The sequence below is a fragment of the Rhineura floridana genome, chromosome 9 (assembly GCF_030035675.1).
Source record: "Rhineura floridana isolate rRhiFlo1 chromosome 9, rRhiFlo1.hap2, whole genome shotgun sequence".
NCBI classification, from domain to species: Eukaryota; Metazoa; Chordata; class Lepidosauria; order Squamata; family Rhineuridae; genus Rhineura; species Rhineura floridana.
In genome coordinates this window covers 42,039,797-42,062,853 of record NC_084488.1, presented here as the reverse complement: position 1 = coordinate 42,062,853, position 23,057 = coordinate 42,039,797, and the positions used below count along the sequence as shown (strand labels likewise).

Genomic DNA, 23,057 nt, shown 5'->3' with positions numbered 1-23,057 from the left:
GGCATCCATCTCTACCCTTGAGTGCTCCCATCTAACATCTCCACAACACTAGGCTCCTTTCTTCCTACAATGACCTTCTGGTGACTGGCCTGGCCTGAGGGCACTTAAACCCTTCTTGCCAGAAACAAGTAAATAAATAAATAAAATAAGTAGGCTAGATTAAATGTCCCCTACCCAGGCTCCCTAAGCAGGTGAGATGGAATGATCCCATCACTTCAGCTGGACCTGGGAATACCCTCATTTAGCAAAATTTCAATCTTAATTTCTAATCAGAGAAATGCTTTTGTTTGAATTGTATGCTCCAAGTAACTGTGGGCTTAATGTGTCATGCTTAATGACATCACTATGGCCCACCCCTGTGACATTACTAGGGCCCACCCCTGTGACATCACTTGGACCTGCCCCTGAAATCTCAGGTTTTGGGATGCTTCTGGCCTGGTAACCCTACCAGTATGCACAGCTGTCCCTATATCTCCCGTGGCCCCAATCTGTGAGCCCCAAGGAGAGCCAATCTGCCCTGTCCCAAAGAGGGGACCATCCGTCCTGCCCCAAATCCATCCCTGAAGCTATTTGGGGATGGGACTAATTTTAAAAATTAAAAATATGGTTTGGAGAGAGCGTTTCCATCTTTTCCCACCATGACTGATAGCAGGTGGGTGCAACAAGCACCATGCAAGATGTAATTGTGCAGTATGGATGAGCAGCTACCCACATGGGAAGCCACCCATGTACAAGCAACGACCAGCACTGCCCAGGATGAATCCTCCTGCTTACAGGCTGATAAGCAATATAATTTCATACTGTGGGGTGCTGTTCCTTTATGAGTAGTTTTCCTGCATGCAGGAAAGCCATTCGCAAAGGGAATTTGGATACTGTGCGGGGCTTGGGGAGACCTGACAGAAAGGAGAGGTCAGGCAGGAAAGCCACCTACTTTCTTCTGCAGACAGGTGCCTCCTTTCCCTGGTTTATCTTTCTTCATGCACATGCCTGCCTCTCCTTTCTGCCTGACACCCCACCTCCTGATAGCCCCAAATCACTCTAGGTCACTCAAGCCGACCTGTACAGATCTGGGGTTATCTCAGCTCGACTCAGCCAAGGCCCAAATGCCTCTGAACAGGCCCAATTTGGTTTGGACCTCTGCCAAATCCAGTGCACAACCCTAATGAAAAGTAATGTGCAGTAGGTGCTTCTAATACATTATGTGCTAGAACAGCAGTAGCCACTTTGGTCCCCTCCAGATGTTGTCGGACTACAACTCCCATCAACCTCAGCTAGCATGGCCAAGGTTCAGGGAAGCTGAAAGTTGTAGTCAGAGAACATCTGTAGGGCATTATGTTGGCTATCCTGATGACTGAATGCATATATTGTAAAGGAATATTCTAGAAATATTAAATCTTTTCTGACTAAATAAGAATATTCAATTATTTAAATTAAAAGGGTTTTTTATTTAATTCTGTTCAGAAGCTTATTCTGAAGATCAGAGGTCAGTAGATGCAAAACATTTCAAATTGGCTTTATAAATGGATTAATCAGTGGTTTCATACAATTATTTAAGTAGAACTGGTAAAGTGTGAGGAAAGAGTGCAGGTTTTTTATAGAAGTAGTTTAGAAATAGCTCGTCTGACAAGGCAGAACTGCAACACTAGCTTCCCAGCAGTCTCATTGGTGCCACTTTCCAACACGGGAAGGGATACTAAGGTCAGGTCTGTGCAGTCGCACCAGTGGGAGTGCCAGATTGGCTTTGCCAGTGCACCCATACAGCCTCCAACTCGCCATCAGCATGCCTCTCCTCCTCCAGGCAAATGACAGTGATGCTGCTGCATTGCAGCTCTTCTCCACTGGGCAAGCTGCTTCTGTAGTAGTTACATCCAAAATAAACATTTGGGATAGAAATCAAATTATGGACAAAACCCACTTCAGAGTGGCCAGAACTGGGCAACATATATTTTATTGGATGAATGCAGAACAGTGAGTTACTCAGTGTTTGCCAAGATTCCTTCATTGGTAGAAATTTGAGCTACTGAGGATATAATAATAAATGTATGTTAAGTGTTTTTGCTTATCATTTTTTATTAATTTATTGCTTAATGCTTCCTTTTTGAGCTTTTAGAATGCTTATTGTACATTAGCTCATTAATCCATGCAACAACCCTTTAACATAGATCAGTATTATTATTATGCCGATTGCAGATAGGGGGCTGTGATAGTAGCTTGGTTCAGGCTAAGGAGAGATTTCCCAGTTCACACTATTAGCCTTTACGCTTTATCAAAATTTCACCTAGTTTTTCTAATTTGGAGCATAAAATAGTAAGTGATGAATAAAGCAACTAAAGATTAACTCTAATTTTGGGAAGTTTAGTACTGTACTGTCTAAGCCTCTGATAACTTATTTATTGCTATTAATGAAACATAGTGCTTCTGACAGCTTTGCTATATCTTAAAGCAGATATAGTGCTTTCTATTATTGCTGGCTCTATTTGTATTTTTTTGTTATGTTCTTAAGAAATAAATATAAGAATGAGTCATTGAGTTGTAGGAGGACCAACTGTTGTTTATTGGCACCATCATTGTGTGATAACTCTGTTACTTCTAGGACAGTGACTATTTTTACATTGCTAATTGTGCCCAAAAGTTAACCGTGTTGACTTTCCTTCAGCAAAGTGTACAAAATCATCTGTTTCAGACAAAATATACTCCTGGTAGCATACAGGTCAGGGTGTTTGGCATGCAGGCAGTGTATTATAGAAGTTGATACTTCTATAAGGCTTTCATTTAGGTACTTTTCAAACGCTATAATAAATGCAACATTACATAAATTGATAATATGTACTTTTTTGTGCCATTTTCCCTGGCAGTATGACTTTGTGGAACTTTTGGATGGGAGCCGTTTGATTGCAAGGGAACAGCGCAACCTTCTTGAGGCAGAGAGAGCAAGTAGACAGGCAAGGTCTGTCAGTCTTCATGAAGCAGGTTTCATCCAGTATTTGGATGCTGGGATCTGGCATCTGGCTTTTTATAATGATGGGAAAAATACAGAACAGGTGTCTTTTAATACACTTGTCATAGGTAAGAATTATATTCACAATCTTTATTTGCAGCTGCAATCTGTACATTTCTCTAATACTTTTTCCTCCTTTGGACAATCTGAGTATTTTGCAGGAAATCTATTTTAATAGTGCATAATTATATCAAAATATGACTTATTTTACTAAAATGTGTATAACATACTCTATTATGGAACTATAAAGACATTGTATTTAATTCTATTAAACAGAATATTTTATCAAAATCTGTAGCCTTTTTGTTCTAAGTTTCTGTAGTAACATTCTACAAGTAATTAAAATAAATTAAGCACTGTTTACTTTCTCAAAGGCAGTAAATAAACTAAGCATGCACACTTGTAAAAGTGTCTTAATTTGCTACCATTTACAAGTGATTTAAATGAGAGTTCTCGGCTGTTTTTGTTAACTGCTGTGATTGCAGTGTTTTAGAATTTTTCTTATGGTTTTTTTTAGAGTCTGTGGTGGAATGCCCCCGCAATTGCCATGGAAACGGAGAGTGTGTATCAGGATCATGCCATTGTTTTGCTGGATTTCTGGGCCCTGATTGTTCAAGAGGTATATAAATTGAATTCTTTCTTAAGTCAATACAAAAAAGGAACAGAAATACAAGTAGTTACTAGAGGAGCAAGAAAAAGAAACTGAACTACAACTTGTTGTCTAGATGTTTCTTTGCTTCTAAAGCTTGATTGAAAAGAATTGCGTTAAGTCTTGTCATGTTTTATTTCACAGCAGCCTGCCCAGTATTGTGCAGTGGCAATGGGCAGTACTCCAAAGGACGCTGTCTGTGCTACAGTGGCTGGAAAGGTACAGAGTGTGATGTGCCTACCACCCAGTGCATTGACCCTCAGTGTGGAGGTCGTGGGATTTGTATCATGGGTTCCTGTGCCTGCAACTCTGGATACAAAGGAGAAAACTGTGAGGAAGGTAAATATATAAACATTTACTTAGGATTTGACTGTAATTCTTCAGAAGTGCTTTGCCACACCATTATATTCTAGGCCCTAAATATAGTAAGAAATAAATACAGATGCTAACCCATTTTGGATTTAATTGAAACATCTCTTTTATATGCCTATCATTTACATTCAGAATCTTTTAAGCACATTTAAAATTGGATTTAGATTTTTTTTCTAGGACTGTAGACTTTAGTTTCTTTGACTGTTGAATGTGTAAATACATTTTAATCTCTTAGCTTGTGAGCTTGATTTATTTGTTACATCACTGAGCTGCAATGACATAGGAAAGAAAAAGATAGTTTGACAACAGACTCAGTATTTTCATTTAATAAAAGAAATTGCATATGTTGACCATCTTCTCCATAAACTATATTCCTGAAAATGCTAATCCAAGATCATTGTAATGAAAAATGGTGCATCACTTTTGTGTTGTAGTGGTAAATTATTATGATAGTCTTTCCTCTGTGCTCAAAAGTGCAATCATTTGTGTTGATTTTTTTAAGAGGAAAAAAACACACATTTCCATTCTCAATCAAATTGATTTTATTGATCTGCACGTACAAAGTAATACAATTAAGTCTCTGGAATTAAATTTTCAGACCATTGACCCTACAAGTGTAACATTTTATTGAGTCAAATTGCTAAATTAAATCTCGTCATCTAAAGCACATTAAAGTGAATTAAGAAAGATAGAGGCTGTGCAACTCATTTATTTCCTAAACAGGCTGAGGGTACTACACAGCTGTCAGAACACAGGAATAGCAGAGCCCACCAGGAACTTCTCCCAAGATAGCCTATTCATATGTATGGTCTTTGGTCAACATATCTCCCAACTTGCATTCATTTCAGTAGGGCTTCCTTTGGACAGTTTCAAACCTATTCCCTTTGTTATGAATATTACAATAAATCTACCTGAAATTTTAACTGTGTTCTGGTATAACTCAGAAGATTAATTCAAAAAGAATCTGTTTTCCAAGTTTCTCCTGTGCATGTAAAGATGACCTCAGGTGGGTAGCTATCTCCATCTAGCGGGTTAAGGCAGAAAGAGCGCTGTTCAATTTTTGCAGGAACTTCCTGCTCTCTGTGGCTCCTTATCACAGTTCTCTTTCTGCCTTCACCAAAGACGGTTGTCTGTGCTCTCTGCTCTTGGTTCAGGCCTGTATATTTATGTGTGTGTGTCTGTGTTATTTTAGTCTCTATCCCTCTTGCGTTTGGTTATGTACCTTTCCCTTGCCTAGCCCCATGGGTGTAAATATATATATATTAAAAGGAACAGGGCTCCGCAGCATTTGACTGTGAGGGAGGGTGTCCCCTCCAGTCTTTCTCCATGCCATCAGGCGCACGGATGAGGCTTATCACCTTCCAATGCAAGGCATTGGCTTCTTCCCCCTCCCCTCCTCTCAATACAGCAAAGTAATCAGGGGAGCACTCTGCTGCCGCCGCCAGCAGGCTGCTAGAGGCCCAGCGGAGTCATTTGCGGCCACCAACTGCTTCTTTGACACATCCTCGTCCTTCCATCCATCTGCTGAGCTGGCCGTGGTGGGCCCTACAGAGACTGTTACAGGCCACAGAGCCGTTCGCAGCAGGTATCCGCTGCCACCCCCATCTTCCATCGTCAGCTAGGCTACAGTAGGCCTACAAGCTGGCCACAACAGGCCCAGCAAAGGCCGCGACAGGCCCAACAAAGGCCACTACAGGCCCAACAGAGCCATTTTTGGCTGCCAACCACTACCTTGCCACCTCTGCCCCCCCATCACCCATCCTTTGCGGCCACTAACAGCTCACGTGCTATCAACAGGCTGCAGCAGGCCCAAGGCAGCCTACTAATTGGTCTCCTGCTTTTATACCGGTCTGCAGTTTCAGCTACAGGCCTCCATTTTATTACTGCCCCTGTAAGCCCTGCACTGTACATTGCCCCCATGAGGAAAGCAACCACAAAATCAGTGGCGCCTACCAAGAAGGCCAAGCCATTCCCACCAGTCCCAGACCGCCAGATGCCAGTAACAGCTCCTGAGTCAGCGGTAGCCTCCCCCCCCCCCCCAGCAGGCAGGAGGTTGCTGAGGCAGGTATTCAGTTGGGCAGGGTGACTTCAGTGAAAGCTTATTTACAAGCGAATAGGAGGATTGTAATGCAGGAGAGGATAGAAGCAATAGATATAGCATGGCTGTGCAAGACTCACAGAGCTCGGTTGCACATTGCAAAGGGATTAGGAACCTCTCTCTGAAGAAGAAAGAGAGCAACCTGATTGATCTTTAAACTACATTTTCTCTACCACATCCTCTCCTGAGGACTTTTCATGATTCCAAGAGGTCCCCAGTGAACACCCACCCTGGCAGGAGTCAGCACGTGTGGTTGCTCAATCACCAGGTGGCCACGCTGAGCAGCTACAACTGCAGTTTTCGACGCAATGGTACAATAATTAAAGGAACAACTGAGGGAATCCCTGCTAGTAGATCTGGCTAGAGACCTGTCTGCCCCAGCAGTCTCTTTGCTTCCTCTGGGGAAAAACAGTGGGGCTGCAAGGCCCTCAACCCAGAACCTGGGGAGGGCACAGTGCATTCAGGCTTCTGACCCACCACACGCATCAGCAGCCTCAAGACCACTGCCAACCAACCGCATGTCACTGGACCCTCACATAGCAACTCAGAGCAGACACCAGGCTTCACGGAAGACCAGAGTATAGACCCAGACAATGAGTTGATTGTTCTGAATGAGGAAGAGTGGAGCAGGGATTCGGAATCCAAAGAGGTCTCTTCTAACAGGATCTTCCAAGAATCCCACTTCCTGCCCCTCCTGTGCAAGGCAATGAAAGCACTAAGTTTGAATTCCCCAGAAGACCCTCCAGCCCCTGCTGCATCTAGGGTTTGTGCGGTGTGTCCAGAACCAAAGCCCAAATCAAGGATACTGAAGCTCCCATCCTTGCTCTCCAAGGTAATCAAATCTGAATTCGATGCCCATCTGCAGTTTAAGAAGTCGGTTACGATAGTCAGTAAATATTACATGCTGGAGCAACAGCTCATGGATCAGCTGAAACTCCCGTTGGTAGATGCTCCCATAGTAAACTTGTTAAACCCATCCCTGAACACAAAGGACTCAGATACCCACTTCAAGGATCCTACAGAACAAAATGGATCAGGGCCTCAGAAGAATCCACGAGGCTAATGCGTTATCTGTTAGGGCAGCATCGGCCTCCTCTGTATTTGCTGGAGCGTCCCTTCTCTGGTTGGAAGACTTACTGGATGGCCATCAGCAGTCCGCAAGTCCTTATTGAAAATCGCTCAGGCGGTGACCTTCATGGTGGATGCTTCGATGGATGGCATGCAGTTCTCAGCATGGTCACTGGCAGTGGGCGTCTTTACTAGGAGGACACTGGTTATGCCATTGGGACGCTGACCCCACAGCTCACTCTAATTTGGCCTTAGAACCCTATGTAGAAGGCAGGCTGTTTGGGGACGCCGCTTTTGCAGGTGTCTTGGAATCTAAAGAAAAGAAGAAATCTATGCTCTCAACCAGGAAAAGAGATAACAAAAGGTCCTTTCACAGAACATTTCATGCTTACCAGATGTCACAGTCATGTTGAGGCTTCAGACTGTCTGGAAGGGCAAAAGAAGGCCAGCCCAGCTGCCCATTCTGGAATAGGCGGCGGAGCCAGGCCAGGGGTCAGCAGCAGTTCTCCAACAGGGCCAGATTCGGGTCCCAATCACGTGGAAACAAACACCAATTCTGACACCAGCACCACTCCAGTGGGAGGTTGCCTCCAGCGGTTTGCCCATCGATGGAGGGACATATCATCCGACCAATGGGTGCTGCAGACTCTCTGGCATGGACTACATCTGGAGTTCACCTGCTCACCTCCCATCTTGACATCTCCACACAAAAGGGAGAGGATCCAACAGGCAATCTCTCACCTGTTGCATATAGCAGTAATAGAACCTTTTCCCACAGGAGAGAGTTTTTTGGAAAACTACTCTCTCTTCTTTACAGTTGGGAAAAAGATGGTTCGTTCAGAGCAGTACTTGACCTGAAGAACTTGGACAAGTATGTCACATACCACAAGTTTTGCATGGACACCTTGATGACAGTCAAGGAGGCCCTGAGACAGGGAGACTACCTCACCTTAATAGACTTGAAGGAGGCGTACCTGCATATCCCTATTTTCCCACCCTACCAACACTACCTCAGGTTTGCGATAGGGGGAGACCACTTCCATTGCAGGACCATGCCCTTTGGTCTGTTGTCCACCCCCAGGATTTTCACAAAGGTCGTGGTGACCCTGGTGGCACACCTCAGGACACAGGGAGTTCATGTTTTCCCCTACCTGGATGACTTCCTAATTCAGTCCCCATTGATTCACAAATCATGTGAAGATCTGCACATCACCTTAGCCTGTCTAATGGACCACAGGTTCTTAATCATGCCAATAGCCACTTGTGCCCATCTGGGAGCAACAATAGACTCAGAACACGGAGTTATAAGACCGACACAGTACAGGATAATCAAGATACGTACTGCAACATCATATCGTCTAACCTCTCCATCAGTGGACCTCATGCAGTTGGCAGCAGTCCTAGGGCTGATGGTCTCTACATTTCTAACCATTCCCTGGACACGTCACCACTCGTGTCCCCTCCAGTGGCCACTACTTCCCTTCCAAAGCGACATAGCGGCCAGGCATCATCGAAGGTTGTTGCAGTCACCAAAGGTGTGTCACTCCCTACTATGGTGGATGCATGAGCCCAATCTGCAAAGGGGAATCCCATTTTGCGATCCTCTGCAAACGCTCATCACATCGGACGCCAGCCTCACAGGATGGGGAGCCATATGCGATGGCCAGATGATCCAAGGACCTTGGTTGGCACAAGAGTCCTTACTTCCTGTCAATCTGCTGGAAGTGTGTGTGATCTGCCTAGCACTAAGACACTTTGCTATGCCAAGGCAGTTGGGGGTAATGCTTGTCAGAACCGACAATGTTATGGCCAAAGTTCATTTGAATCGTCGGGAGCACGAGGTCGGCTCAACTCCAAAGGGAAGCCTCACTACTGTTCCAATGGTGGAAGTCCATCTGGACTCAATTCTGGTGGAATACCTCAGGGGGAAGGACAACAGTCAAGCGGACTGGTTGAGTCAGCAGCAAATCCATCAGGGGGAATGGAAACTTCACCCGATGGCTTTTCAGCAGATAGTGGACCACTTCGGGAGAGGGAAAGTGGATCTATTTGCCACCCACCTCAACTGTCAGGTGAAAAGGTTATTTGCCAGATATGCAATGCCAAAGGTGGAAGGAATAGATGCCCTGACATCCCAGTGGCCTGCAGGTCAGTCGTATGCCTTCCCTCCACTTCCACTTATTCCGAGGGTACTCTGAAAGATCCGGACCAAGAAGGCTACAGTCCTACTGGTTTCTCCATATTGGCCAAGGAGACCCTGGTTCCTGGAACTACTCGCCCTGGTGGTCACCCCTCCTTGGCAGATTCCCCCCAGGGAGGATCTGCTATCACAAGGACAGCTTCTCCACCCAGACCAAGGATGGTTGGCGCTTCATGTCTGGAAGTTGAGAGGTGATGCCTATTAAGAAACGACCTTCCATCATTGGTCGTGAAGACAATGATGGCTTCTTGACATCCATTCACTATTCGAATCTACAAGGGCACTTGGAATGCATTCTCAGCTTGGGCCCAGAGAAATAAGATATCTCCTAGGAAAGCCAATATCAGTGAGGTTCTCTCCTTCTTACAAGAAGGGTTAGCATTGGGACTCAGACCCAACACCTTGAAACACCAAGCTTCGGCTCTATCAGCAATACTGTCTAGATCCCCAGAAAAGCCACTGGGATCTCATCCATTCCTGAAGTGTTTCCTTCGTGGAGCAACAATATTGGTGCCACCTACAGAACACTGCTACCCGACATGGGACTTGCACAAAGTACTGAATGCCCTCCAGAAACCTCCCTTCAAACCACCCAGTAAAGTTTTTCTCCGCCTTCTGTCCTTCAAGGTGTTATTCCTCATGGCCATTACCTCAGCACGGAGAGTGTCTGAGCTGAATGCCTTGTCTGTGGACAAGCGTTACTGTGTGTTTCATAAAGATAAGGTTATTCTCTGCACTATCCCTTCCTTCCATCCTAAAGTGTTGTCTACCTTCCACTGCCAACAAAATCTTATGCTCCCTTCCTTCTGTCCCAACCCAATCCACCCCAGAAAAGGCTTGGCACTCACTAGACCTTAAAAGTATACATTGCAAAAACAAAACCCTTCCACCAAACTATTTGTGTCCTTTCACCCAGCTTCATTAGGAAAGAAAGTTTCCACGTCAACACTAGCAAGGTGGATTAAAGCATGCATTCAGGGCCAGTTCTAAAGGGCGGCCACGTGAGGCACTGGCCTGATGGCCCCTGGAGCTACAGGGGGCCCCTCAGCTGCCCCTCCGCTCCCCTTCCATGATACATGACCCCCCACACACCCCACCTACCTGTCTGCTGTCTTCGTTAAGGGCAATGGCAAAAGACAGCAGACAGGTAGGTGGGGTGTGGGGGGCCGTGCATGCGCACACGCACATGCATGCACACACACACACCGGGGGGCCAGGGCAAGCTGATGCCCAGGGGCCCCGGCATTCCTGGAGCCAGCCCTGCATGCATTACACTAGCACATGCTTTCCTGAGACTGGTTCACCCAGCCAAATAGTGGCTCACTCCACCAGGTGACAACCACATCCGCAGTGTTTTCCTGCAATGCTTCTCTCTTGGAGATATGCAGAGCAGTTACATGGGCTAATCCTAGCACATTTATCAAACATTACAAAATAAATGGTTACGCCTCTACTGAGGCGGCCTTTGGAAGGAGAGAGCTACAACACGTTCTCCCAGACCAATAAGGTTGTTGCAGCCCAGCTATTTTCCTGCCCTACATTGATCAGCTTTGGTATGTCCCACCTGAGGTGATCTTACATGCACAGGAGAAAAGACATTTGGTCTTACCGTGAAACAATTTTCTCTGTCCACGTCAAAGGTGACCTCAGGGCCACTCTGTATGAGGGTTGGGCTGCCATAATCATTTCAGTAAGCCTGTTTTAGCAGAGTGTGTGTGAGTGCTGTTCATTTCTCTTCAGTTGTGTTTTCTGTAAGTTCAGTCTGTGTACGTCTAATGGGCTTGTCATAAAGAATTGTGATAAGGAGCCACAGAGAGCAGGAAGTCCCTACAAAATTGAACAGCACTCTTTTTGCCTTCAACTGCTAGGTGGAGCTAGTACCCACTTGAGGTCATCTTTGACATGCACAGAGAAAACCGTTTCACAGTAAGACCAAATGTCTTTTCTAATGTATCACCCAATTAAGTGTATAATACACACACAGTCCCTATCTATGTCAAAACAGTGAAAAGTCTATTTTCAGTATTAAAACTGATCAAATAGCTGAGTCAGAGGAGACTTATAGAACTGTATAAAATTATGCATGGATAGAGAATAGAATTTGACCAGTTCATGGAGGATAAGGCTATTGGACACGATGTCTTATGTTCTACCTCTACTGTCAGAGGCAGTATGCCTCTGCATGTCAGTTGCTTGGAAGCACAAGTGGAAAGAGTGCTGTTGCACTCAGGTCCTGCTCATAGGATTCCCATATAGGCATCTGGCTGGCCACTGTGAGAACAGGATGCTGGACTAGATGAGCCACTGGCCTGATCCAGCAGGCTCTTCTTATGTTCCTTCACTTCCAAATTAAATTCCCAGACTATCAAAGACTGGTCCATGCCCCAATGTCAATTTTTCTGCGCTAATGGAAATTAATCAAAGTACTCTGTTTAAAATAACTTTAAAAAATAGGCAAAGACAAGTTGCCTCCAGAGATTTTTCTTGTTTCCATTCACTGGGGGCCCCCAATCTCAGTAAATCTGTTTCCATGAATACTCTCAGTTTGGGAGATTAGCATAGCCATTCTGATATACAAAATAAGAAACCTGCTTGATCCTAGAAATTCCTGCCAAGTAGCTCCTAGACATTTTCTCCAAAATTGACCCCCATTTTTATTAAACAAGCAAACAGACTGAGCTGTCATAACACCTTCACTGAAGAGCAGGTTGAATTTAGGAAAGGTAAAAGCACCAATAATAGCTGTGTCCATAATAATCTGATTAAAAATATATATGTAAGGTTAACAAAACCCAATACTGTGCTGCCTTTAACACATTTGACAAGGACAGTTTGACACTTTATACTGATACTAAAGTTAGAATAGCAACTATGATTCGTTTCTCTTGAGATAATTCCAATGATGAGAAGGGGTTAAACAATGTTGCCAGCTCCTTTTTATTCAGTTTCTGTTTTAATTATTTGGAGCTATGTAACATAACAATATTTTTTTCCTGTGTCCATACTGTCTGAGAAAGTATAAGCACTGTGCTATGCTGATGACATGGTGTTGTTATCCTTGACTAAGCTAGGAACTGAGGTGGCTTTTGAGAAATTAGCTATATATTAATTACAGTAAAACAAAAGCCTAGAGGTTGGATAGGATGGGATATACATACATGTTGATATTCTTGTACATTCCTCAACTTAACAATATAAATGTAGCTAATTTGCAAAATCAGCTTGTAAGATTTGTGGCATGGACAGCTGGAGAAGTTGCAGAACCAGTTAATATTTTGTTCTAAATATTTTTACTAGGAGATGTCAGAAAGACCAGAGAAGGATGCTAGTTAGGCATGGAGCTTACAGGTATCAGACAATATGTAGACACTTATATTTGGACATGAAAGGGGATTCTACTTTCTAAGGCTGTAATCCTGACCATTTTTACTGAGAAGTTAGTTCCATTCAATTGACTTTACTCTCAGATAAGTGAGGTAGGATTGCAGCCTAAGCCATTAGCCAAACCTGTTTTGTTGCATTCTGCTTTGTTTTCTATTGATTTGAAGTATGCTTTTTTAAATGAGAGCTAAAATAATAATCATTCTGTGTTAGTAAATCCTAATCTCCTGTGCATGGAAAGATGATATCAGGTGGATAGGTAGCTCCACCTAGCGGTTGAAGGCTGAAGAGCACTATTGATTTTGCAGGAACTTCCTGTTCTGTGTAGCTCCCAGCTCAGTTCTCTTCTGCCGTCATACACAACGATTGATCGATCTCTCTGCTCTGTGTTCAGGCCTGTATATTTGTCTCGTATATTTATCTTATATATTTTTGTGTTTTCCTCCTTTCTACCTTCCCTTTCCTCTCTTTGTTAAAAAAGAGAGTTTTTTCTTTTCCTCCCCCCTCCCTCGAAGCCTTTCCCGCAGCACGAGGCAAGCCAAGCCAGGGAATTCCCCTCCTTTCCTCCAACAGAACCCCACTGGGGTGGGAAGTTTGTAAGGGGCACCCTACAGGAGGACTTAACACCCCCCTTCCACCTGGACCGGGTCGCTACCACTGCTCTCAGCCTTACGCTCCCCCCCCCGGAACACGCTCCCCCCCTGGAACTCACTACCCGCAGAGGCAGGAATTTAGGCAGCAGCGTTTTTAAGGCACCAACACTCCTTTCCCACCTCGGAACAGCAGAGCTCATAGCACAAGCCCTAGGAGAAGTCATTTTCCTTCCTCCTACACCAGCGTCGCTGCCTCCCTCTTAAGGGCCGCAACAAGACGCACCAGGCCCCCTCCCACCAGAAATATCAGCGGGAACATAGCCACTTCATGCTTCCAGCCCCATAAGACCCGCAGCACAGTTGCCCCATGGGGAAAACAACCCACAAATTGGAAAGACCTGAGAAGAGGCCCAAGCCGCTCCTGCCCAGACCAGGAGCAGCGCACCACCGTTACCCAGACAGGCCTTAGGGCCTTCATTTGTGCTGAATGTTCAGATGGAGACAGCCATGGCCTGCCCCTCTTCCAGCAGGCTGGAGGTGGCTGAGGCAATGAATGTGGAGGGCAGGGTGGCTTCAGATGGCGCAGCGCCCACGACTTGCAGACAGACCAGCCAGGCCAGGCCAGGGTCTGACGATCATAATGCAGATGAGGGGAGGAACTCACACAGCACTGCCTTCAGAACTCAAAGGGATCAAGAGTCGCTGTCTGAGGAAGAAGGCATACAAGCCCATCCTGGCTTGGACTCATTTTTTTCTATCAGATCCTCACCTGAGGATTTCATGGGAATTATAGACACGTCGGCATCTTATCAAACCATCCATGTGACAGAAGGGGAAGGATCTCAGCCGATTGCAAGGGGGGACATATCATCCCTGTTGTGCACATACTCAGCCTCTTCAACTACATCTATCTGCTCATATGCTGCAACAATTAAAAGATCAACTCAGGGATTCCCTCTTAGTGGATTTGGCCGGGGATCTCTCTGGCACTGCATCCTCTATACAGCATCCCCTAGGGACACATCTGGAACTCATGGAGCACAGGAGTCTTCCTCAGCCATCCCATCATCAAACCCACAGCCTCCTCCATCACATAATTCACTTAACCCTTACACTGCCACCCAAGGTATACACGTTCAACCTACAGAGGAGACACCTGTTGACCCAGACAATGAACTGATTGTCTTAGATGAAGAAGACTGGAATGGGGAGTCGGAACCAGAAGAGATTTCAACCAACAGAATCTTCCAAGAGTCCCATTCCCTCCCCTTCTTGTGCAACGCAGTGGAGGTCCTCAGCTTACACTCCCCTGAAAACCTTCCAGTTCCTTCAACGTCCAGGATCTCAACAGTGTGTCCAGACCCAAAATCGAAATCCAGGGTGCTCAAACTCCCTTCATTACTGCCTAAAGTGATCAAATCCAAGTTTGATGTCACATTACAATTCAAGAAGTCGGTGACAATCGGTAACAAATTCTATACACTGGAACAACAGGTTATAGATCAGCTGAAAGTCCCACTAGTAGACTCGCCCATCATTAATCTTCTAAATCCATCCTTGAATCCTAAAGACTCAGATGCTCACCTCAAGGATGCAACAGAATGTAAACTGGACCAGGGCCTCAGAAGGGCACATGAGGCTAGTGCGCTTTCCATCAGAGCAGCATCAGCATCCTCTGTCTTCGTAAGAGCTTCTCTTTTATGGCTAGAAGACCTTCTGGATGGCCCACAACAGGACCCTGCCAGAACATGCAAGTCTTTCTTAAAGGTTTTTTCGGGCAGTGACCTTCATGGCAGATGCATCCATGGATGCCATGCAATTTCCACCAAGGACATTAGCAGCGGGCGTCTTCACTCATAGAACCCTATGGGTGCGTCACTGGGAAGCAGATGCCACAGCTTGCTCTAACCTTGCTTTGGAACACTACGCAGGTGGTAAGTTATTTGGCAATGAAGCCCTAGCTTCATTCATGGTGGAATACCTCAGAGGGGAGGACAACAGTCAAGCAGACTGGTTGAGTCGGGAGAAAATACATCAGGGGGAATGGAAGCTACATCCTCTGGCCTTTCAGGCAATACTGACACGCTTCAGCAGAATCAAAGTAGACCTTTTCACCACCAGTCTCAAGTAAAGAGGTTCTTTACAGCCAAGTAAAGAGGTTCTTTGCCAGGTACGCGATGCTGGAGGCAGAAGGAATTGATGCTCTCATGGCCCAATGGCCTCCAGGTCAGTTATATGCCTTTCTGCCTCTTCCGATCCTTCCCAAAGTAATCCAGAAAATCTGAGCCGAACGGGCAACGATTCTGCTGGTAGCTCCTTGGTGGCCAAGGAGACCTTGGTTTCCAGAACTCATAGACCTATTGATCGATCCTCCATGGTGAATTCCTCTCAGGGACGATCTGTTGTCGCAGGGATGATTTCTCCATCCAGATCCTGGCTGGCTGGTGCTTCGTGTTTGGAAATTGAATGGCAACGTCTCTTGAAGAGAGGCATTCCAGTGCATGTAGTGGAGACAATAATGGCCTCCAGACACCCTTCGATCATTTGAATATATGAGGCTACATGGAAAGCCTTCTTGTGTTGGACGCAGAAACAAGACAAATTCAAGTAAAACAGGTATTAAAGAGATCCTTTCATTCCTACAGGAGGGCTTAACAGTGGAACTCAGACCAAACACGTTGAGACGCCAGGCTTCGACTTGGTCATCAATCCTATCTAACTTCCCTGAAAAACCATTGGGTTCTCATCTGTTCCTGAAGCATTTCCTTCAAGGGGAAACGATATTGGTGTCGACTTGAATGCCCTATCTGTAGATAAGAATTTATGTGTTTTTCATAATGATAGGGTAGTACTTCGCACTGTCCCTTTCGTCCTAAGGTTCTATCTACCTTTCACTGTCAACAAGAGTTAGCACTTCCTTCTGCCCTAAGCCGCTGCACCCCACAAAAAAGGTATGGCAATCACTGGAAGTGAGTAGAGCCTTAAAATATATATATCTCCAAAACTAAACCTTTTCTCAAGACAGATAGTTAATTTGTTTCATTTCATCCAGCTTCACTGGGTAACAAAGTTTCAACCTCCGCCCTAGCTAGGTGGATCAAAGCATGTATTACCTTGGCATATGCTTCGCTACAGCTTGTGCAACCAGCCAGGATAGTGGCTCACTCCACTACAACATCAGCATTCTCACGAAATGCTTCACTGATGGAGATCTGTAGAGTGGCCACATGGGCCACTCTCAACACATTTATTAGACATTACAAGATTACCACGTATGCATCCTCAGAAGCAGCTTTTGGGAGGATAGTGCTACAGCATGTCCTCTCCGACTATTAATGAGTTCAGCCCAACAATATTCCCATCCTACATAGGTCAGCTTTGGTATGTCCCACCTGATATCATCTTTCCATGCACAGGAGAAGAGACTTCTGGTCTTATTGTGAAAATGGTCTTCTCTGTGCATGTCAAAGATGATACCAGGGCCACTTCCTAGGAGGACTGGGCTGCAATCATGGGTGCCTTGTAGGTCTCTTGCAGAGAGTGTATGAGTGCTGTTGTTATATGTCGTGCTTCCTGTCACTGCTCTCACCATTAGTTAGCTTGTCATCAAGAACTCAGCTGGGAGCTACACAGAACAGGAAGTTCCTGCAAAAATCAACAGTGCTCTTCTGCCTTCAACTGCTAGGTGGAGCTACCTACCCACCTGATATCATCTTTGACATGCACAGAGAAGACTATTTTCACGGTAAGACCAAAAGTCTATTTTGCAATCCATGATACACTCACAGCCAGCTCTTTTTCTATACCTCCTGATGATTATAACATGTATGTTATGTTATTTCATTTTTGAAAGCTAAAGGGGTGTAGCTAGAATGTGAGGGCTTTTGCTTTGTACTTATCTCTTCTTTCTCAGGGCCTAGTAGGAGCATTATACAGGTCACTGAATCCTTGTGCTACTTTACTCATGTATAAGTATGACTACAGAACAGCCTAATTCATGGGAAATAATGATAAAATACATAGATGCAAAACTATCTTCCTATTTCAGCTGATTGTCTAGATCCAGCCTGTTCAAATCATGGTGTGTGTATCCATGGAGAGTGCCACTGTAATCCAGGATGGGGTGGTAACAACTGTGAAATACTAAAGACTATGTGTCCAGACCAGTGCTCTGGCCATGGCACATATCTTCAAGAAAGTGGCACATGCACTTGTGACCCTAATTGGACTGGTCCTGACTGCTCCAATGGTAAGGATTTTAAAGAAATCTTTTTGCTTTAATATTGGATGATATTTTATAAAGATGTTAAATGTAAGTCCTGGTATAGCCAAAGGCTGCAAGCAATGTAAACAAAAAATATAGAAATACTGTACTTAAATTGCAATTCTGCTATAGTCAGTATAGTGTATATGGAGGTTTGCCACAGATTGCAGAATGCCGCCAACACATGGTGGGAGGGAGCCCAGTTCATATCATTCAGGTCTGACTGTATGTACAAAAGTACATGCAGTCTACATAGACAAAGATTTTATGTCGAACGGACCTGTGCAAAATCATTAAAATGCTATTTATTCACAATGCAAACCAGGCCTTGCTCTTTTCATTACTCACAGTATGGTGATGCGATCTTTCTTGTCTGCCTCTGGCTTACCAACTGCAATCTATTTGTGCTGAGGTTCCAGTCTGCAACATTGTAAGAATATTAACATAATCCCTTGGCTATTAATATTATTGAAACATGGACGTCATGTTTGGAGCAAGCTTATGTCCCTTCATAGGGTCCTATGGTGACTGCCAGCTCACTAAAGAATAGTGCTATTAAAGTCCACTGTTCTTTGGTAAGTCTTGCAGCCTGGGGTGGTTGTGGAATGACTGTCAGAGAGTAGCAGAAGTCAGAGGCAATATCACAGTGGCAAGCAAGTCTGCTGTCAATACCCAGCATAAAAATAACTAGGATAACACCAGTCACCACAACATTCCTTTATTTCCTTTCCCCAAAAATCAAAATCTCAAAATCTTCTGCAATCATGGCTTACGTGCATGGTTGTTTACTTGGCAAATTAAGTGACTGAAAATGTTTTAAGCTGTTTAGTTCTACATCCAAGGAATGATCCCAGTTGTAATTTGTCAGTTGCTAATGGAAGCAAACACATGCATTATATAGGAAATTTGCCAGGTTCAGTATGTATGTATTTATTAATTAATTAAAAAATGACCTTAAATGATCAGTCCCTCAGTGAAAACATAGATTCTACAGATTCTGATTCATATACTGTGCATTATATCCAATGTAAATGTAATCATAAATAAATAATGTCATTTTCTGCTAAGGTGGTTTTGACTAACTATGTGTCAAAACCGGTTAAACTTGTAAATTAATAAATTAGTTTGCTCCTTATTCTCTAAATGTTGCTATCCTGCTAGGTAAGCATAAATTGTCATGGTTCAGATAACCTGTAGATAATCAATATATGCATGTTTCTGATTTTTTTTTTTTAAAGTTAAGATCCTAAAATGGAAGATAATAAGTTGTTTTGTTCCATCAGAAGGTTTGGGGGTTTAAAATCAATTTTGCTTTCCTCAGTCTTCAGCAGTTTGTCCATTAATTAGCCCTCCAATTTCATTTCAGTCAAATTAACTCTAATTAATAAGTTCATTACAAAGACTGACACATGTTGCTTAAAGCAAGTGTGCTAAAAGCTGATAAAAACCTCCACTCTAATGAAAAATTGATTAGTTTGAAGACAAAAGGTGAGGCATCCAAAATAAACCTTTTTCTCCGAGAGCAGGGTTGATATTCTAAAATTGTGGTGCTAATCCATCCAAGATCTCATAATTAATAAATAAATAAATAAATAATCTAGTTCAAAACATATAAAAACATTATATGAGAAACTGTTGGTTCACATGCATTCTAGCACATAAAAAGTGTCACACGTCTTGACAGTATGTTTAATGTTCTACAGCTCTTTGAAAACAATGAAGTCACAGGGGAAGGATCCTTTTCAACTTTTTTATTACACTCCCTTTTCAATATCTATCACAAATAATTTCTGAACTTTGTTTTCAGGGTTGCTTTTTCTTTTTATATATATATATTTTAGGAAACTGGAACATACAATATGCGTATGAGCCAGTATATGCTTGCTTTGTTCTAACTATATACCTTAAGCTATGTTACATTGTATTTTCCTCCTCATAATAGTTTCGCAGAAAACTATATTCTCTAAAAAAGTAAAAGTAAATACAAACTACGATAGAGTGGAGTATTATTTCAAACCTTACATTGTTTGAGAATGAAGTGTAGTATGTAGCCTAGAAAACACTTTATTATTTTATCAATTGCAGTGTATTTTCATAGGAGGTCTATTAATAACCTGAATATTGTAGATGAGAGGTGGATAGCCTATAGCCAAGGCTCACATTTCACCTTATTTCATGTGGCCCTTGGCCTAGTGTCATGCAGGTGGCAAGGATAACATAAGAACATAAGTAGAGCTTGCTGCATCAGGCCAGTGGCCCGTCTTAGTTCAGCAGCCTGTTCTCACAGTGGCGAGCCAGATGCCTATGGGAAGCCCGAAAGCAGGACCTCGTGTGGTTTACAGCAACTGGTATTCAGAAACATACTGCGTTGAACCATGGAGGCAGAGCATAGCCATTATGGCAAGGAGGGAGTTAATGGGAGGAAAGGCAGTGGCAGAAAGAGAGAGAGAGAGAGAGAGAAAGAGGCAAAATGAGAGAGGAAGCGAGAGAGAGAAAAAGGGCTGGTCTCACCCATGTTTGTCTCCGATTCTGCTTTACTCCAGCATGTGGTCCACAAAAGATTGTCCCTGAGAATATGTAGCCCTCAACAAAAAAAGCTTACCCATCCCTGCTGTAGATGATTAATATTCTTGTTGTAATGTAAGCCAGATGGCTGTCACTGCTGTAATCTTGCAAAAAGCGAGAGAGGAGCATCCGTTATATTTCACATCATGTCAGTATCTCAACAGTGTGTTGTTGTGTTCAGTTGTAATCCAGAATTCTAATGTTGAACGAGATTGTGCAGAACCCCTACACACAAGCAGCTACTCATTCACTAGGGTTTATTTGCAGACAATTGTGCATTACACTCAATTGTTGGAGAAAGATATAGTATCAGAGTCAGGGCTAAAAGCACAGCCCAGTTCAAGAGTAAACAGGTAAATAACATCCACTTCTCTCATACATGCAGGAGAGAGGAGGGCTTATCCATGTATTATCTTCCCATAGGCATTTTTTGACTGTTATAACATCTAACCAGGAGACTGTCCCCAAAAAAGACAGATTCATGTTTCCAGAACTCTCTCAAAACAGAAAGCCAGTTTTGCAGAATATACAGCCCAAGAAGGTGCAATCCCAATGCGGTTTGATTGGCCCTTGTTGTTAAACACATTGATCATTGTCAGGCAAATAGACCTGTCTGTCAGTGTAATTGCCATGCCAGCCAAATAGCATATTTCAAATAAGAAAAGGAAATGAGAGCTGTTGGTCATTGCTGTCAGTGCTACAAACTTCCACAAGTGGGTGGGAGTACGTTTTTTCTAGCTTTGTGACACTGCTTGTCCTCATCCCACGTTAGTTATTGTGTGGGTTGGCAGGGACCAAGAATGGACTGAATTGTCCTGCTTCTAAGTATTGTGGGTATCAAATACACTGAAATCCTTACTTCTCCCACTGGGAGTGCACTGGAAGGCTGGGGCTCATCATCCAGTACACAGCCTCCTGTCCTGCCCACTCAGAACACAAGTTGTTTGGGGTTCAGGTACAGACACCCAAATACAAATACATCCATATCACCATCATCATTATTATTAACATTTATTACCTTACTTTCACCCAAAGGTCCCAGAGCGGGTTACAACAATATTAAACTACAGCATTAAAAATAATTTAAAACAACTTAAAATCATGCTGGATATAAAGAGCATGGGCATGTGTGAATATAAAGACTGTTCAGGAAATCCCCAGTTTCTGACTGCTTTCAAGAGAAGAGCCGCAATTTATACATGCAAGCACATTTTTACCTGATGCATTGCACAAGTTCTCTCTCTCTCTACCACTCATAAGCAGTGGTTCCTGGTGTCCAAGTAAAAACAATGGTATTAGTTACACAGTCCTAAGGACAGGAAACCAATAGCTAAAACCACTAAAAGGAAAAGATTTGTCAGTGTGCTGTCTGACAACAGATATGTGACATTCCATAGGTGACTATAGGAGGCCTACTCACTTGTGGTCTTGAGAATGTAGTTATATTAAGTTGCCATAAGAGGACAGACAGAACAGGAAGGAGCTTTACCTCACTGCCCTTTCTTTCAATGATCAAGAGCGTTCCAAGGGTGGAAAGACTTCATTTCAAGGTTACATAAAATGATCTGACATTTTCAAAAACAAAAGTACTGAAGATCATAGAGCTGAAATAGACAAAAGGGATGACTGTTCTGACTCCCTTAATGGAATGCTTCAGATTTGTACTGGGGAAAGTGAAACATTAAAATGATATTGTAGTGCCTTTATTTTTATGCAGATTAAAACATGTATTTCTGTAGCAGAGTAATTCCATTAGTTTTGAGTGCACATGATCACAACTTTTAATGAAAATATTCTGCAAGTCCTCATTTAGAAGTGTGTATAATAATAGGTTAGTCTTAAGAAATATGTGATCAGAAAAATCTAGTTTTAAAATACTCAACTGAATAAAAGCTGTGATAGACAGACTTCACTAAATCTCTTGGGAAACTAATAAAGCTTTAGCAAAGATATAGATTCCCCATCCTCGTGAGAGCTTCCTGAAAACACTATTATAGTAACTTTTTAAATTTAATTTTCAAAGAGTTTGCCTTTCTATATAATCGGGTTGGAGCTGGAGGTTAGTTATTGTGTTCTTTCTCCATCCCTCCTCTCATCAACCTGCTGTCTCCTACTGTTTATTTCCAATGTAGAAATCTGTTCTGTTGACTGTGGCACACATGGCATCTGCATGGGTGGAACTTGTCGTTGTGAAGAAGGCTGGACTGGCCCATCCTGTAGTCAAAGAGCATGTCACCCTCGATGTGCTGAACATGGAACATGTAAAGATGGGAAGTGTGAATGCAGCCAAGGCTGGAATGGCGAGCACTGCACAATTGGTAGGCTAACTGTGCTTCGATATCCTTCTTCAATACTTAACTTAAAAACCCAGAGCGACTGGCTTTGTCTGAATCAGAAATTTAGCACTTTGAAGCTTGTGTCTTCAAATGAAATATTTTCACTTGTCAGCCTGTGTAAAGGAAATTATATTTTAAAGAAAGAAATTATTATATAATGCATCATCAATCCTTTATAGATACCTTATCCCCAGATAGAAGGGACAAGAATTTCTCTTTAAATTTATTTCAGTTTTCTCTGTACATACTATTGTACACACCCCAATCTCCAAGCAGTATGAGACTTCTAGGTGTTCCTTTGCGTACCCAGGGTTCGGTTTCCTTAGAATGAAAGTGACTGGTTTTTTACACATATGTACAACCCGAGCATAAGATGGTGGGGGTGCTTGCCCATTAGGCTTCTAGGAAGTCCTCCAAGCCATAGGCTGGGGTTCAGCACAGAGAGCAATGCAAGCCTCTCTGTGTCTTTCCAGCTCCCAGCTTCATCTCAGACCAACACTGACTCACACAGGCAACTTCCTGGCTCCAAGATG

The 23,057-nt window shown here is 43.5% G+C and overlaps 1 protein-coding gene across 13 annotated transcripts in view; it reads left to right on the top strand.

Moving 5' to 3' along the window:
* Window positions 1-23,057, top strand: part of TENM3 (teneurin transmembrane protein 3) — a 711,055-nt gene that overhangs the window by 524,141 nt on the left and 163,857 nt on the right. For all 13 annotated transcript variants that reach the window (XM_061585249.1, XM_061585250.1, XM_061585255.1 and 10 more), the window contains 5 exons: window positions 2,856-3,066; window positions 3,516-3,617; window positions 3,792-3,986; window positions 17,408-17,608; window positions 22,321-22,506. In XM_061585249.1, the coding sequence (XP_061441233.1) occupies window positions 2,856-3,066; window positions 3,516-3,617; window positions 3,792-3,986; window positions 17,408-17,608; window positions 22,321-22,506 (895 nt within the window). The remainder of the gene's footprint in view (window positions 1-2,855; window positions 3,067-3,515; window positions 3,618-3,791; window positions 3,987-17,407; window positions 17,609-22,320; window positions 22,507-23,057) is intronic.